The sequence below is a fragment of the Anabrus simplex genome, chromosome 1, assembly GCF_040414725.1.
Source record: "Anabrus simplex isolate iqAnaSimp1 chromosome 1, ASM4041472v1, whole genome shotgun sequence".
NCBI classification, from domain to species: Eukaryota; Metazoa; Arthropoda; class Insecta; order Orthoptera; family Tettigoniidae; genus Anabrus; species Anabrus simplex.
Genome location: NC_090265.1, coordinates 502,419,912 through 502,437,064, shown reverse-complemented (window position 1 = coordinate 502,437,064; position 17,153 = coordinate 502,419,912). Strand labels below are relative to the sequence as shown.

The 17,153-nt window shown below is 38.2% G+C and overlaps 1 protein-coding gene across 3 annotated transcripts in view; it reads right to left on the bottom strand.

The window, feature by feature from the left end:
• Nucleotides 1–17,153, bottom strand: part of LOC136857024 (uridine phosphorylase 1) — a 331,210-nt gene that overhangs the window by 51,338 nt on the left and 262,719 nt on the right. For all 3 annotated transcript variants that reach the window (XM_067135371.2, XM_068225042.1, XM_068225043.1), the window contains one exon: nucleotides 4,060–4,198. In XM_067135371.2, coding sequence (XP_066991472.2) covers nucleotides 4,060–4,198 — 139 coding nt within the window. The remainder of the gene's footprint in view (nucleotides 1–4,059; nucleotides 4,199–17,153) is intronic.

Sequence of the window (17,153 nt, the reverse complement as noted above, 5' to 3'; positions counted from 1 at the left end):
GTATTTGCTGCAGCAGCTTTTAATATTGAACCGAGACAAATGTCTTGTCAATCTGGATCTAGCAAGAAACTTGTTTCATTCAGACAAATACTTGTAAAATTGTGGAACCATAACCTGGTTACATTTGTACTTAAATTTAAATCACACTGCCAAATGCCCAAAACCTAACACTTTTTGTAAGTCAGTTGAAAACAAGAGCTCAAAACAAAACTTTCCTTCCGAAGATCTTACTTTTTTTTTTTTTTTTTTTTTTATTTACAGCAAAACCCTTCTTTTACATTCCTGGAATTCACATTTTCTCACCATTTACACCATGCTTTTTTAACTCTCTTCAATTTTCCCATGTTCATAACGTGACTTTCGCCTAATGTATTTGTAACTAAGGTTAAGTTAAGAGTAAGTTCCCACCTTCCAATACTTAACAATTTCTATATAATAGACTTATTAATTACATAATATAATCCATATAACCTCTAGTACATGTTTCGTTCCGATATGGAACATCTTCAGCTAAAATTGGTAAAATGGCAAGACAATTAAAATACATTGATGTTAAGATGATACATAAGCTAAAAGATATGATAAAATGGCTCGAAAATTAAAACATATGATAAAGATGATGAGATAAAGTTCATTCATGTTGGTTAAAAACACAACAAGTCAGTTTTCAAGTGGCGAATTAAAAACAGCGATAAGGTTCTTCATGTTGGAGGCGTGTACATTTTGTCGATCTTGAAAATAAATTGAAGAATACAGGATTTTCTTATATGTGATTTATCGGGGAAATCTTGATAAAATAACCGTAGTTGAAGTTGAGTTTGGTAGGATTATTAAAATGTGTCTGAAACGAGAAAAGGAGAAGTGAAATAGAAAATATTTTGAGGAGAAAACCTTGTTAAAAATGTATGTTCGCGAGAAAGAAGGATAATAGAGTTGATTACCTTAAAGACAATCTTGTCGTATTTAACGTCCTCCCTTACGCCGTGTTGTTAACTGACTGAGTCCTGTGTACGTGTGTGAGGTGCTTGCGGTGGGCGGGGAGTATTGGAGGGAGAGGTAAGTGACGTGAGGAGAGCGGGTGAAGTGTTGCGTAGGGTGGAGCTTACTGAGGAGTGGTGTTGTGATAGGCTAGGGGAAACGGACGGAAAGGTAGGGGGATAATTATGTAAGGTGGAGCTGTTCGGAAGGAGGTGTGTTGGTTGTTTGTTGGGATTCTTTTTGATGGTTTTTCTGGATGAGTCTAAATTAGTAGCCTCTTCTAATAATATATTTATGTTTTCCGTAATTTCGTTAACATTCTGGTTGGGATTTCGCTTCTGATCAATTTCAATATAGATATTTTCAAGGATATTCATTAATTTACCTTTGTTTAGCGTTTGTAGAATGGTTAAGTCCCTTTCTATCGATGTAAAATTGTGTTTATATTCGGTCATGTGAAGACTCATGGCCGAGTACTTCCTGTGTTTTTCGGCATTAATATGTTCTTGGTATCTTACTGAGAAATTGCGGCCTGTTTGTCCGATATAAGAAGTGGCACAATTTGAGCATTTAAGCCTATATATCCCGGAATTTAAATATTTGTTATTACTTGCAATGCTTTGGTGATTGAAAATTAGCCGTTGATTGTTGTTATTGGTGCGGAAAGCAATATTGAAATTAAATTTCTTAAAAATGTTAGTAATCTGGTAAATATTCCCGTTATTATAAGTAAAGGTGGCGAAGTTCTTCTTTTTATGTTCTTTTACTAGCTGCGTTTGAGGTTTATTCTTCATTTTATTCACTAATCTATCTATGTAGTGTTTTGTGTATCCGTTGCTTATCGCTATTTTATAAATGAGATTAATTTCTTTTTGGAGGTCGTTTTTAGATAAGGGAATGTTGAAGGCTCTGTTTAACATGCTTAAAAAGGAACTCTTTTTATGTGCCTCAGGATGGTATGAATCTTTTCGTATGGTATTTATAGTTTGAGTCGGTTTTCTAAAGATTGTAAAGGCCAACTTTTCTTCTTTCCTTTCGATTGTTAAATCAAGGAAATTTAGTTTTTTATTGTTCTCAGTTTCTAATGTAAATTTTATGAAAGGGTCCAAACTGTTGATTTGGTCTAATAAATTAGTGCTACTATTGATTTGTTCATCTATAATTGCGAAGATGTCGTCGACAAACCTTAGCCAGATAATGATGCCTTTTTCATCATTTAAAATTTTATGTTTTTCTAAGTGATCCATGTATATTTCAGCAAGGATACCTGACGCTGGAGATCCCATAGGAAGACCACTTTGTTGGTATACTGTGTTATTGAAGGAAAAATAATTATTGTTAAGTGTGAATTCTAGGAGTAACATAAATTCTTCTATTTCATGGTTACTAAGTTTTCTGTGTGTCTTTAAGTTGTTCTTAATTATATTTAAAGTTTCATATTAACATATTAATGCCGAAAAACACAGGAAGTACTCGGCCATGAGTCTTCACATGACCGAATATAAACACAATTTTACATCGATAGAAAGGGACTTAACCATTCTACAAACGCTAAACAAAGGTAAATTAATGAATATCCTTGAAAATATCTATATTGAAATTGATCAGAAGCGAAATCCCAACCAGAATGTTAACGAAATTACGGAAAACATAAATATATTATTAGAAGAGGCTACTAATTTAGACTCATCCAGAAAAACCATCAAAAAGAATCCCAACAAACAACCAACACACCTCCTTCCGAACAGCTCCACCTTACATAATTATCCCCCTACCTTTCCGTCCGTTTCCCCTAGCCTATCACAACACCACTCCTCAGTAAGCTCCACCCTACGCAACACTTCACCCGCTCTCCTCACGTCACTTACCTCTCCCTCCAATACTCCCCGCCCACCGCAAGCACCTCACACACGTACACAGGACTCAGTCAGTTAACAACACGGCGTAAGGGAGGACGTTAAATACGACAAGATTGTCTTTAAGGTAATCAACTCTATTATCCTTCTTTCTCGCGAACATACATTTTTAACAAGGTTTTCTCCTCAAAATATTTTCTATTTCACTTCTCCTTTTCTCGTTTCAGACACATTTTAATAATCCTACCAAACTCAACTTCAACTACGGTTATTTTATCAAGATTTCCCCGATAAATCACATATAAGAAAATCCTGTATTCTTCAATTTATTTTCAAGATCGACAAAATGTACACGCCTCCAACATGAAGAACCTTATCGCTGTTTTTAATTCGCCACTTGAAAACTGACTTGTTGTGTTTTTAACCAACATGAATGAACTTTATCTCATCATCTTTATCATATGTTTTAATTTTCGAGCCATTTTATCATATCTTTTAGCTTATGTATCATCTTAACATCAATGTATTTTAATTGTCTTGCCATTTTACCAATTTTAGCTGAAGATGTTCCATATCGGAACGAAACATGTACTAGAGGTTATATGGATTATATTATGTAATTAATAAGTCTATTATATAGAAATTGTTAAGTATTGGAAGGTGGGAACTTACTCTTAAATTAACCTTAGTTGTGTTGAGCCAATACGGAATAAACATGAGATTTATAAGCTGTAATGTATTTGTATACGAGTCATTTCAAATTATTTGCAATTTACAACAATTTTAAGAACACAAGAGAGAGAGAGAGAGAGAGAGAGAGATATGGCTGAAGAAGAGAATACATATGTTCTCGAATCATATACGATGTTAGGATGTAGTAAATAAATAAACATACTATATACTATTGTATATTAATTGTAATGACAACAATAACTGTTTTTAGTAGACATGTTAAAGAACAAAAGTATCATATCAACGACTCAGTTCAATGGAAAAAAAAGTGGATTTATCAGTGCAGTACGTGTTTCACAGATTTGATGAATGTTGCTAGTCAATACAGATCTAATAGGAACTGAATATAGTCAAGTTCATTAATACACTCTTGCCTCTTGTTGTCTCACTGTTATTTAAACAACTTTCACATACGTTCTGTGAGACTGCCATTGATTGGCGCAAGGAAATTTATTTGTACCATTAGCTTGGAAGACAGCAATAATTAACAAACCTTCATAGAAGTCATAAGTGCACATTGTCCGGCCAATCACGGTGTCATATGGGTCTTCTGGATCAGCCAAACTCTTGAGCTCACGGATCAGTTTCTTGTCCAGTTTTGCTGGCCTTTGAATAAGTCTGCCCAGAACAGGCTGTGAACAAAAACAGAGAACATTACCTCTCAGCATTAAACAATAGATCCACCAGAAAGAAACAAAGTTTGTTTCCAGAATATTTCTATTTAAGGTTAGATATGTCAGCTAATACCATGAAAGGACAATTGTTTAGTAGAAATATTAAAGAACAAAAGTAACATATTGACGACTCAGTTCAATGGAAGAAAAGTGGTTTTTTCAGTGCAGTACCAAGGTTCTACAGTTTCAGCTGCTTAAATGGAAATAAATATAAACATTTTTTAATAACCTTCCTGGTGGCCATAATCACTAAGGTGTTTAATCTTTATGATCTGATACCATTGGAAAGCCGGTTTGAGTCATGCTGGTGAAGAAACATTCCACCGTCAAAAGTTGGCCGACAAGGTGTGAGAGGTGGTGGTATATCAAATTGCTAGATTTCATGTCAGAAGCAAGGATTCATCTCCAAATATCTCCATGTTGCTTATATGGAGCAAGGGCAAATGACACTGTTGATGGTGAATCGTCTATTGGATGGGGATGTTAAGCTTTGAGTAGACCTGTTGGTGTTATTGGAAACAAATAGCTTATGCACCGACTCTGGGTTTTGCCTTCTCTCTACCTCATTATGATCAGTGGAAAATGGTAAACGAAAATTTTAACAAACAGTCTATGGGATGGGTTTAAGGCAATTGTTAAGGAATGTGAAAACAGGTATGTACCTTTAAAGATGGTAAGGAATTATAAAACCTGCTATATTATAACAAAGAAAAGGCTGAAAAGAAATAAGAGTTAAGAATGGTTGTTGGCATAATGAGAAACTGAAGGAACTTACTAGGAAATTGAATCTAGCAAAGAAGTCAGCTAAGCATAACATAATGACAAGCATAATTGGCAGCCATGTGAATTGTAGTGAAAAATGGAAGGGCATGTAGAGGTACTTTTAAGGCAGAAAATGGTCCCAAGAAGGACATTCCAGGAATTATTAAAGGCAAGGGGAATGTGTACATGAGGATTTACTGAAAGCAGGCAGCTCACTGCCACTACATATAATCCATGGGAGTAGTAGGCTATTTGCTCTGGCATTTCTTTTCTATACTTTTACATAGTGGCACGCAGCGAACACATTGGTTACCTCAGTTGCATCAAAAAACAGAGCAATTGCAGCCCCACCACTCCCTCTAAAGCCCATACTATTTTATAAACTTACTTGATATCTAACTGGAAATATAACAAGCAAACACACCAGAAATAAATAAATAAATAAATAAATAAATAAATAAATAAATAAATAAATAAATAAATAAATAAATAAATAAATAAATAAATAAATAAATAAATAAAATCAATCAATCCATCAATCAATCTATCAATCAATCAATCAATCAATCAATCAATCAATCAATCAATCAATCAATCAAATTTAGATATTAAAGAACTTATGAAATTATAACTCACTTGAATGAGAATATTTTCAACCATATACTTGCACATATTTCCAAATTGGTATTCAGGACAATGACAACATGATCATAACTCAAGCTACTACAATTTTAAACCATGTACTTAAAGTTTCACCCGCTGATGCTTTGTAATAATACAGTCATGTTTTTCCCAGAAAAATACTTGCACTTTGTCTTTTAACTTAAAAAGCCTAACCTAAACTGAATGAGCAAAATTTAGAAGGTATTTACTGTTGCTGAAGTTTAACAGTTTCACTGCCTTACTGACCGTAGGTTTAGCAACAATAAACGAAGGAATATATTCCTTATGATGTATACCACTGTTATATTCATGAAGAATGCCATAGAAGTTGAGAAAACTTCACCTATAATTCAAGAAGAATGCTAAAAAAATTCACAATATATCACCCTTACAGGCAAACGTACTCGTACAGAGCAACCAAATACAAAATTCTTGTACTTTGTGCTTGGCGCTGCGTTCATGCTGGGCAACCTAAATATTTTTCTGCACGCATTGAAAAACATACTCTACAGGTGCCATCAACGAATCACTCCCGTAAAATTTATGCATGTCGAAACCCCAAAATAAAATGATAACTTTTATTACAATTGATTTCATAAAATGGGTATTTTTTATTACAAGACTATGTGCAAGTGGCAATACTGTTTCCTTCTTGTAGCCTCTGGCATGTGACGCTGAGCACTTCGAGTGTCAACTATCACAACTAACATGTACCCAAGCTAGCTGCTCTCTCGCTGTAAGATGCTGTGAATCTCGAGCGAGGCCAACAACTCACATCCCGCTTAAAGCACAAGCGTCAACCAAGTGACTTGAATTTTACTGGGGTAGTTCTCTTTTGCGCCAGCAAAGAAACCCAGCTTGCTGGAGAGAACTGGACTGTGGTAGAGCGAACGGGTTATCAAAACAGCTGTATTTGCCTTGCCTTAACTGTTTGCAGTTTTTTTTTAACTTAATAAAGAAATGTTCTAAGGAATAATAATAAAATGTAAATACGATAAAGAAACGTTCCAAGGAATAATAATAAAATGTAAATACGATAAAGAAACATTCTAAGGAATAATAAGAAAATGTAAATACAAAATTATTTGCCCCAGCGGTGCAGCAGGGGTCCAGTACATGCCACTGCTTTTACAGTAATTTAGCCAACCATTCTTATATTCTGTCACTAAGAGTAGCGAAAGTCAAGTTACCCATCTTAAACTTCGAGTGCCCCAGATGTTTAGACGTTAGCTTTTCACTGCTGCATACCAGGTTCATATCTTACCAAATCTATATGAAAAATATGTGTGCTGGATAAAGTAGTGGGACAAGACAGGTTTTGTCGAGAATCTCTGGCTTAACCATTCAATTACATTGCAGTATGTAACAGTTCCACCATCAGCCATCACAGAATGCTCAGGCATCACTTACAGTGCGTGCTAGCAGAATAAGGAGCAAGGCCGTCTTGCTTTCCTTACTCAGCCAGAAGGTACTATTATGGGAGATTCTCCCAAGCCGTCTGAAATGCACATTCCAAATGATCCTATAAGCCATACATTCACACCATTTGTCACGGTACTAGAATGGTGTTATTAGCATTACTCATACCTCAGTTACTTTCATTGTCTCAAACCAAGGATGAGACAGACAGGTCCGTGAAAGTAATATCTATTATCTACCTCATACCAGAATATATGGCCCCTCAATGAGCATTGATGCCAGCCTTCCTGATTAAATGTTGGGAATCAAAATCAAGCTTGCATTCAGGAGATTGTGGGTTCGAACTCCACTATCAGCAGCCCTAAATATAGTTTTCCATGGTTTCTGCTTGTTGGGGCTGTATCTTAATTAAGGCCATGGCCATTTCTTTCTCACTCCTAGCCCTTTTCTGTCCCATCGTTGCCATAAGACCTATCTGTGTAAGTGTGAAGTAAAACCAATTATAAAAAGGAGAAACAAATATGAAATAACTGGGGTTTTTACAAGAAGCAAGCCTATTTTTGCGAAGACAGCAGTGTATGAAGATGTGGGGATTGTCCTTGAACTTTTATTTTTTCATGTTTGTTCTTGTATCTTCTTTCTGTTGCTCTCTCTTCACCCAGCTACCTGCAATAACATTTACCTTATCACGTGTTCCTACAAAGTAGATAGGACTTGATTTACCACCTTTTCTTTACTTATGGTACTCAATCAATCAATCAATCAATCAATACTGATCTGCATTTAGGGCAGTTGCCCAGGCGGCAAATTCCCTATCTGTTGCTTTCCTAGCCTTTTCCTAAATGATTTCAAAGAAATTGGAAATTTATTGAACATCTCCCTTGGTAAGTTATTCCAATCCCTAACTCCCCTTCCTATAAATGAATATTTGCCCCAATTTGTCCTCTTGAATTCCAACTTTATCTTCATATTGTGATCTTTCCTACTTTTATAAATGCCATTCAAACTTATTCGTCTACTAATGTCATTCCACGCCATCTCTCCGCTGACAGCTCGGAACATACCACTTAGTCGAGCAGCTCTTCTTCTTTCTCTCAGTTCTTCCCAACCCAAACATTGCAACATTTTTGTAACGCTACTCTTTTGTCGGAAATCACCCAGAACAAATCGAGCTGCTTTTCTTTGGATTTTTTCCAGTTCTTGAATCAGGTAATCCTGGTGAGGGTCCCATACACTGGAACCATACTCTAGTTGGGGTCTTACCAGAGACTTATATGCACTCTCCTTTACATCCTTACTACAACCCCTAAACACCCTCATAACCATGTGAAGAGATCTGTACCCTTTATTTACAATCCCATTTATGTGATTACCCCAATGAAGATCTTTCCTTATATTAACACCTAGATACTTACAATGATCCCCAAAAGGAACTTTCACCCCATCAACACAGTAATTAAAACTGAGAGGACTTTTCCTATTTGTGAAACTCACAACCTGACTTTTAACCCTGTTTATCAACATACCATTGCCTGCTGTCCATCTCACAACATTTTCAAGGTCACGTTGCAGTTGCTCACAATCTTGTAACTTATTTATCACTCTATAGAGAATAACATCATCCGCAAAAAGCCTTACCTCCGATTTCACTCCTTTACTCATATCATTTATATATATAAGAAAATACACTGACTGACAGAGCAAATGCAACACCAAGAAGGAGTGGTTCGAAAGGGATGAAAGTTGGAGAAAAAACAGAGACGGCACGGACGAATAATTGATGTTTATTTCAAACCGATATGCAGGTTACACAATGCGCACGGCATCGACTCAGTAGGATGTAGGACCACCGCGAGCGGCGATGCACGCAGAAACACGTCGAGGTACAGAGTCAATAAGAGTGCGGATTGTGTCCTGAGGGATGGTTCTCCATTCTCTGTCAACCATTTGCCACAGTTGGTCGTCCATACGAGGCTGGGGCAGAGCTTGCAAACGGCGTCCAATGAGATCCCACACGTGTTCGATTGGTGAGAGATCCGGAGAGTACGCTGGCCACGGAAGCATCTGTACACCTCGTAGAGCCTGTTGGGAGATGCGAGCAGTGTGTGGGCGGGCATTATCCTGCTGAAACAGAGCATTGGGCAGCCCCTGACGGTACGGGAGTGCCACCGGCCGCAGCACATGCTGCACGTAGCGGTGGGCAGTTAACGTGCCTTGAATACGCACTAGAGGTGACATGGAATCATACGCAATAGCGCCCCAAACCATGATGCCGCGTTGTCTAGCGGTAGGGCGCTCCACAGTTACTGCCGGATTTGACCTTTCTCCACGCCGACGCCACACTCATCTGCAGTGACTATCACCGACAGAACAGAAGCGTGACTCATCGGAGAACACAACGTTCCGCCATTCCCTCATCCAAGTCGCTCTAGCCCGGCACCATGCCAGGCGTGCACGTCTATGCTGTGGAGTCAATGGTAGTCTTCTGAGCGGACGCCGGGAGTGCAGGCCTCCTTCAACCAATCGACGGGAAATTGTTCTGGTATGTAAAGATTGTTGGTTACAAGGATAATGTCGAGATAGAGGAAGAGACTAAGGCCAAAGAAGTAATAAAATTTACATATGATAACAATGACATTTACAATAAGATACAAAAGTTGAAAACTAGAAAAGCGGCTGGAATTGATCAGATTTCTGGGGATATACTAAAGACAATGGGTTGGGATATAATACCATATCTGAAGTACTTATTTGATTATTGTTTGGCCGAAGGAGCTATACCAGATGAATGGAGAGTTGCTATAGTAGCCCCTGTGTATAAAGGAAAGGGTGATAGACGTAAAGCTGAAAATTACAGGCCAGTAAGTTTGACATGCATTGTATGTAAGCTTTGGGAAGGCATTCTTTCTGATTATATTAGACATGTTTGTGAAATTAATAACTGGTTCGATAGAAGGCAATTCGGTTTTAGGAAAGGTTATTCCATTGAAGCTCAACTTGTAGGATTTCAGCAAGATATAGCAGATATCTTGGATTCTGGAGGTCAAATGGACTGTATCGCGATTGACATGTCTAAAGCATTTGATAGGGTGGATCATGGGAGACTACTGGCAAAAATGAGAGAAATTGGACTAGACAAAAGAGTGACTGAATGGGTTGCTATATTTCTAGAAAATAGATCTCAGAGAATTAGAGTAGGTGAAGCTTTGTCTGACCCTGTAATAGTTGAAAGGAGAGTTCCTCAGGGCAGTGTTATCGGACCTTTATGTTTTCTTATATATATAAATGATATGAGTAAAGGAGTGGAATCGGAGGTAAGGCTTTTTGCGGATGATGTTATTCTCTATAGAGTGATAAATAAGTTACAAGATTGTGAGCAACTGCAACGTGACCTCGAAAATATTGTGAGATGGACAGCAGGCAATGGTATGTTGATAAACGGGGCTAAAAGTCAGGTTGTGAGTTTCACAAATAGGAAAAGTCCTCTCAGTTTTAATTACTGCGTTGATGGGGTGAAAGTTCCTTTTGGGGATCATTGTAAGTATCTAGGTGTTAATATAAGGAAAGATCTTCACTGGGGTAATCACATAAATGGGATTGTAAATAAAGGGTACCGATCTCTGCACATGGTTATGAGGGTGTTTAGGGGTTGTAGTAAGGATGTAAAGGAGAGTGCATATAAGTCTCTGGTAAGACCCCAACTAGAGTATGGTTCCAGTGTATGGGACCCTCACCAGGATTACCTGATTCAAGAACTGGAAAAAATCCAAAGAAAAGCAGCTCGATTTGTTCTGGGTGATTTCCGACAAAAGAGTAGCGTTACAAAAATGTTGCAATGTTTGGGTTGGGAAGAATTGAGAGAAAGAAGAAGAGCTGCTCGACTATGTGGTATGTTCCGAGCTGTCAGCGGAGAGATGGCGTGGAATGACATTAGTAGACGAATAGGTTTGAATGGCGTCTATAAAAGTAGGAAAGATCACAATATGAAGATAAAGTTGGAATTCAAGAGGACAAACTGGGGCAAATATTCATTTATAGGAAGGGGAGTTAGGGATTGGAATAACTTACCAAGGGAGATGTTCAATAAATTTCCAATTTCTTTGAAATCATTTCGTAAAAGGCTAGGAAAGCAACAGATAGGGAATCTGCCACCTGGGCGACTGCCCTAAATGCAGATCAGTATTGATTGATTGACTCCTTACCACCCTTAATGGTACAAACCTGTTTTCGCATTCCTCAACAATTTCTTTAAACCCATCCCAGAGTCTGTTTACATTTTTATTTACCGTTTTCCACCGATCATAGTTACTTTTTAGAAACTGCCTCATGCCTGCTTTATCAGCCATATGGTACTGCCTAACAGACCTACTTTTAAGACCTTCCTTTCTGTCACATTTATTTTTAACTACCACAAAAACAGCTTCATGATCACTAATACCATCTACTACTTCAGTTTCCCTATAGAGCTCATCTGGTTTTATCAGCACCACATCCAGGATATTTTTCCCTCTGGTTGGTTCCATCACTTTCTGAATCAGCTGTCCTTCCCATATTAACTTATTTGCCATTTGTTGGTCATGCTTCCTGTCGTTCGCATTTCCTTCCCAATTGACATCTGGCAAATTCAGATCTCCCGCTACAATCACATTTCTTTCCATGTCGTTTCCCACATAGCTGACTATCCTATCAAATAATTCCGAATCCGCGTCAGTGCTACCCTTACCCGATCTGTACACTCCAAATATATCAAGTTGCCTATTATCTTTAGAAATGAGCCTTACACCTAGAATTTCATGTGTCTCATCTTTAACGTTTTCGTAGCTTACAAATTCTTCTTTCACCAGAATGAACACTCCCCCTCCCACCCTTCCTATCCTATCTCTACGATACACACTCCAGTGCCGTGAAAAAATTTCTGCATCCATTAACTTATATCATTTCTCAGCCATGATTCAACTCCTATTACAATATCTGGTAAATATATATCTATTAAATTACTTAATTCTATTCCTTTCCTTACAATACTTCTACAGTTCAACACTAACAATTTTATGTCATCCCTACTTGATTTCCAGTTCCCTGTTCCCTTATCACCGCTTAAAGTGCATGTTAACTAAGTCAAAACTGAAAAGGAAACAGCTTCAACTTGAATAAAAAGAACAAAACAAAAATTAAATACACTCTGAAAGCTTTAAATGTCATTCAGAAATGTCTATTTGTCCAATCCTTTACAGATTCGACACAATATATAATGATATTACAAATGGTGATATTAAAACATTTGGTTGTCTTTGTGTTCTAACCTCCTTCCCTTTCACATAGATTGCAAAATTATTGGCTGTTTTCATGACCACCACTCATATTTCCATTATTTTTCACTGAACTGGAAAAATGTATACAAGCAGAATATTTGTAAATAATATTTTACATGAATTTTGTCATTAATAATTTTCCTGTAAAACCAACCATTAGAGAGAAGCATCAAGTTTTAATTTAGCCTCCCTCTGAAGTCACAATCCAGCTGAAGTTTCTTTACATACCATACAGCTAAGATTCTATTTGTCTTTATCTTGAAATTAAACACACTATTTCATGAAAATATACAAATCTGTTTTTCCGTGATGCCAAAAATTAAAATCCCTACATAGGCCATTATTTGTCTTATCTAACATCAAACCGCTATTCAAGCAGTGGCAGTGCTTAGATAAAACATCTGGGGGTTCACTGCTTTGAAAAATAATGTGTTCAAATTTATTGTTACTTGATGTTTACACTAGTGACATTGCTTCATTAGCAATGTGACTTTCCTTTGAAGGCACACAGCTGCAATTTGAAATACACTGACTGACAGAGCAAATGCAACACCAAGAAGGAGTGGTCAGAACTTTATGCCAATTGCAGGGTAGACTGACGTCACTGAGGTATGCTCATGATGTGAAATGCGCCGCTGTGCTGCGCACGTAGCGAACGATAAATGGGACACGGCGTTGGCGAATGGCCCACTTCGTACCGTGATTTCTCAGCCGACAGTCATTGTAGAACGTGTTGTCGTGTGCCACAGGACACGTGTATAGCTAAGAATGCCAGGCCGCCATCAACGGAGGCATTTCCAGCAGACAGACGACTTTTCGAGGGGTATGGTGATCGGGCTGAGAAGGGCAGGTTGGTCGCTTCGTCAAATCGCAGCCGATACCCATAGGGATGTCTCCACGGTGCAGCGCCTGTGGCGAAGATGGTTGGCGCAGGGACATGTGGCACGTGCGAGGGGTCCAGGCGCAGCCCGAGTGACGTCAGCACGCGAGGATCGGCGCATCCGCCGCCAAGCGGTGGCAGCCCCGCACGCCACGTCAACCGCCATTCTTCAGCATGTGCAAGACACCCTGGCTGTTCCAATATCGACAAGAACAATTTCCCGTCGATTGGTTGAAGGAGGCCTGCACTCCCTACGCTCACTCAGAAGACTACCATTGACTCCACAGCATAGACGTGCACGCCTGGCATGGTGCCGGGCTAGAGCGACTTGGATGAGGGAATGGCGGAACGTCGTGTTCTCCGATGAGTCACGCTTCTGTTCTGTCAGTGATAGTCACCACAGACGAGTGTGGCGTCGGCGTGGAGAAAGGTCAAATCCGGCAGTAACTGTGGAGCGCCCTACCGCTAGACAACGCGGCATCATGGTTTGGGGCGCTATTGCATATGATTCCACGTCACCTCTAGTGCGTATTCAAGGCACGTTAAATGCCCACCGCTACGAGCAGCATGTGCTGCGGCCGGTGGCACTCCCGTACCTTCAGGGGCTGCCCAATGCTCTGTTTCAGCAGGATAATGTCCGCCCACACACTGCTCGCATCTCCCAACAGGCTCTACGAGGTGTACAGATGCTTCCGTGGCCAGCGTACTCTCCGGATCTCTCACCAATCGAACACGTGTGGGATCTCATTGGACGCCGTTTGCAAACTCTGCCCCAGCCTCGTATGGACGACCAACTGTGGCAAATGGTTGACAGAGAATGGAGAACCATCCCTCAGGACACCATCCGCACTCTTATTGACTCTGTACCTCGACGTGTTTCTGCGTGCATCGCTGCTCGCGGTGGTCCTACATCCTACTGAGTCGATGCCGTGCGCATTGTGTAACCTGCATATCGGTTTGAAATAAACATCAATTATTCGTCCGTGCGTCTCTGTTTTTCCCCCAACTTTCATCCCTTTCGAACCACTCCTTCTTGGTGTTGCATTTGCTCTGTCAGTCAGTGTAGTTGCCAAAACAATGAAAAATGAAAGAGAATATGAAGTGTAATTACCTTAAGCTGATCCAGTTTTGTCTAATGTTGAAGATATTACTTGCATTGGAGTAACAGCTGTCGTCTATTTGTGCACAAAATCCATCCCCTTTTCCTTCCCTTCCTGGCAGAACACAAGTTCATTATCATCTCATTGAAATCAACTAATTTATGGGTCATCTCCTTCTCGATGGACAACATAGCGAGAGCAGACAGTCTTTCTTCATTCACTGTACCCCTCAGGAATGACTTACTTTGCTTTAAAGTGGAAAAATACCTTTCTTCAGAAGAAGAAGTCAGAGGTCAGTGAAATGAATTTCAAAAGTTTCATCTCTTCTCTGAAATCTTCTTTGGGATTGTTCTCTCTGAAGAAAACATTAAGGTCGGTTGCATTCTTTGTTTCTTTAAAATCACTTGTGGAGTAAATCACCTTCAGTTCAGTTATCAATTATTTTTTGTCAAGAAAAGGTTAGGGTTCTCATCTGGAAATTTCTTTTTGTAGGATGAGAAGAGTTGGTTGTCAAAGAAGGTGGAGGCCAGCAAATGGTTGGAAATGTCAAAGTTCTCTTTGCTGTGGTTTAAAATCACGTCACACACCTCCTTCACTGCAATGTTAAGTAATAACTGCTCTAGCATTTTCTTTTCCCTCTTCTATCCTCTTGTGCATTTCACTCCACAATGATGCTATTAACATTGTCTCTTACATTTAACATTTCAGTTAGCAAATGCTTTTTCAGTTTGTTGCATAGAATGTCCACGTAAGGTAAAAGAATTCCAACAAGAAAGTGAATGTTAGCTGTAGTATTTTCAGACATAGTCCATGTGCTTGTTCATAGTAGTTGTTTGCTCATGTCTTCAATTTTCTCCAAGCGTTCCAACATGGCTTCATTATGTTCATCCAATATAAGAACACTTCTTTATTTAAAGTTCCATCTTGTAGCTGAGACCTGTGGAACTCTTCTCATCAGGAATGGCCACTATGAGGCAAATGAGAAAAAATGCTGGAATCATCCCAATAGGGGCAAAGAACAATCTCACTTCTTTGTTGTGGCTAGCTGCCTGGGCCAGAATTAAATTTAACTAATGGCATAACAATGCACAAAGTACACAAATGTGCTGCAACGTGTGGAGCGAAGCTGGATGTGAGGTGTGACTGAGGAGTGGGATGGATAAGGTTCTACATAAGCACTGAAGAGGAGGTGTGGGGAGGAAGAGAAGGCCGAGTGGGGAAGGAAGGGAAGCGGAAAGAAGGGGATCAAGGCAGGGCTGAGGAATGTGGGAATACAGATGATTGCAGAAGTAAAGTACCTTGAATAGAACGAAAAATTGGATTTTGACTATTTGATTTTGTGTTTCTGAAAATATGAATGAGCAGGTCATATAAAAGATTTGGTTTTTTGGAAATGTCATTCAGATTGTAATATTTATTGGTCCAAAGTATGAAGCAGCTTTTTGTTATGTTAAGGAGGGATCCTTTATTCATAATTTAGGGGATTTCCATATCCTGCTTAATGTCAGTAAACTTGTGATTGTAATCATGCATGTATTGTCCTACTGCTGAAAATTTATTATATTTCATGGCACTGACATGTTCTAAGTATCTTATGTTAAAACTCCTTCCAGTTTGTCCAACATAAGAAAAATTACAGTTGTTGCATTTGATCCTATATACTCCTGATTTTGAAAAACTATTGGTCTTATTAATAGATGTAGAGTTATGTAAGATTGTTGCATTGTTATTAGTTTTAAAGGGTATTTTCACATTATGTTTTTTTAAAACGTTAGTGACTTTATAAATATCTTTATTGAATGTGAAGGTAGAAAATAAGGAAGCATTGGGTTTTTCTTTTTTCAAAGTGGTTAAAGATCAATGTCTGTATCTATTGATTATTCTTTCAATGAAAAAACTATTGTATCCATTAAATTTTGCAATCATACGAATATCGTTCAACACTTTTTTGAGATCTCCTTTGGATATTGATACAGTAAAAGCTCGATAAACCATGCTATTGTATGCCGCTCATTTATGGATTTGGAGATGTGAAGAATCTTGATGAATTGTAGAAGCTGTTTGAGTAGATTTTCTGAAAATTTTGTATTTTGAGGAGCCTGAATGTCTAATGATAGTCAAATCTAAAAAAATTATTGTTTTGTTCATTTTCAGATTCGAGCATAAATTTTATGTGTGGGTCAATGTTGTTGAGGTTAAAAAGAATGGTAGCAGCATCTGTTGTGTTCTCATTTATAATTACTAAAGTATCATCCACATATCTAGCCCAAAAAAGAGTACTGTCAAAGTTTTAGTTGCTATCAATTTTAGTATGTTCTAAAAAATCTCAGTAAATCTTCGCTAAGATACCCGAGGCTTGCAATTCCATAGCCAAACATTCTTGCTGATAGATAACATTATCAAAAGTGAAATAGTTATTATTTATAACCAATTCCAGGATAGACATAAAATCTTGTATTTCTGAAGTACGTAGATGGCTGTATTTGCTTAAATTGCTTTTTATGATAGGGTATAATTTAGATGTTTGTATACCAGGATACATATTTACAATGTTAAACTAGTAAAGGGAATGATTAGGTTGTTTACTAAACTTATTTAGTTTCTCTATCAATTCTATAGTATTTTTAATGGATTTTTTGGATAAAAACTGATAATTCCTTTTTTTAAACTTTTGAATGAATTGAGAGGCTTTATATACCAGGCTTGGTCTATAATTAATGATTGGGTGAATGGCAATGCTGGTCTTGTGTATCCTAGGAAGGGCTTTAGCAGTGGGA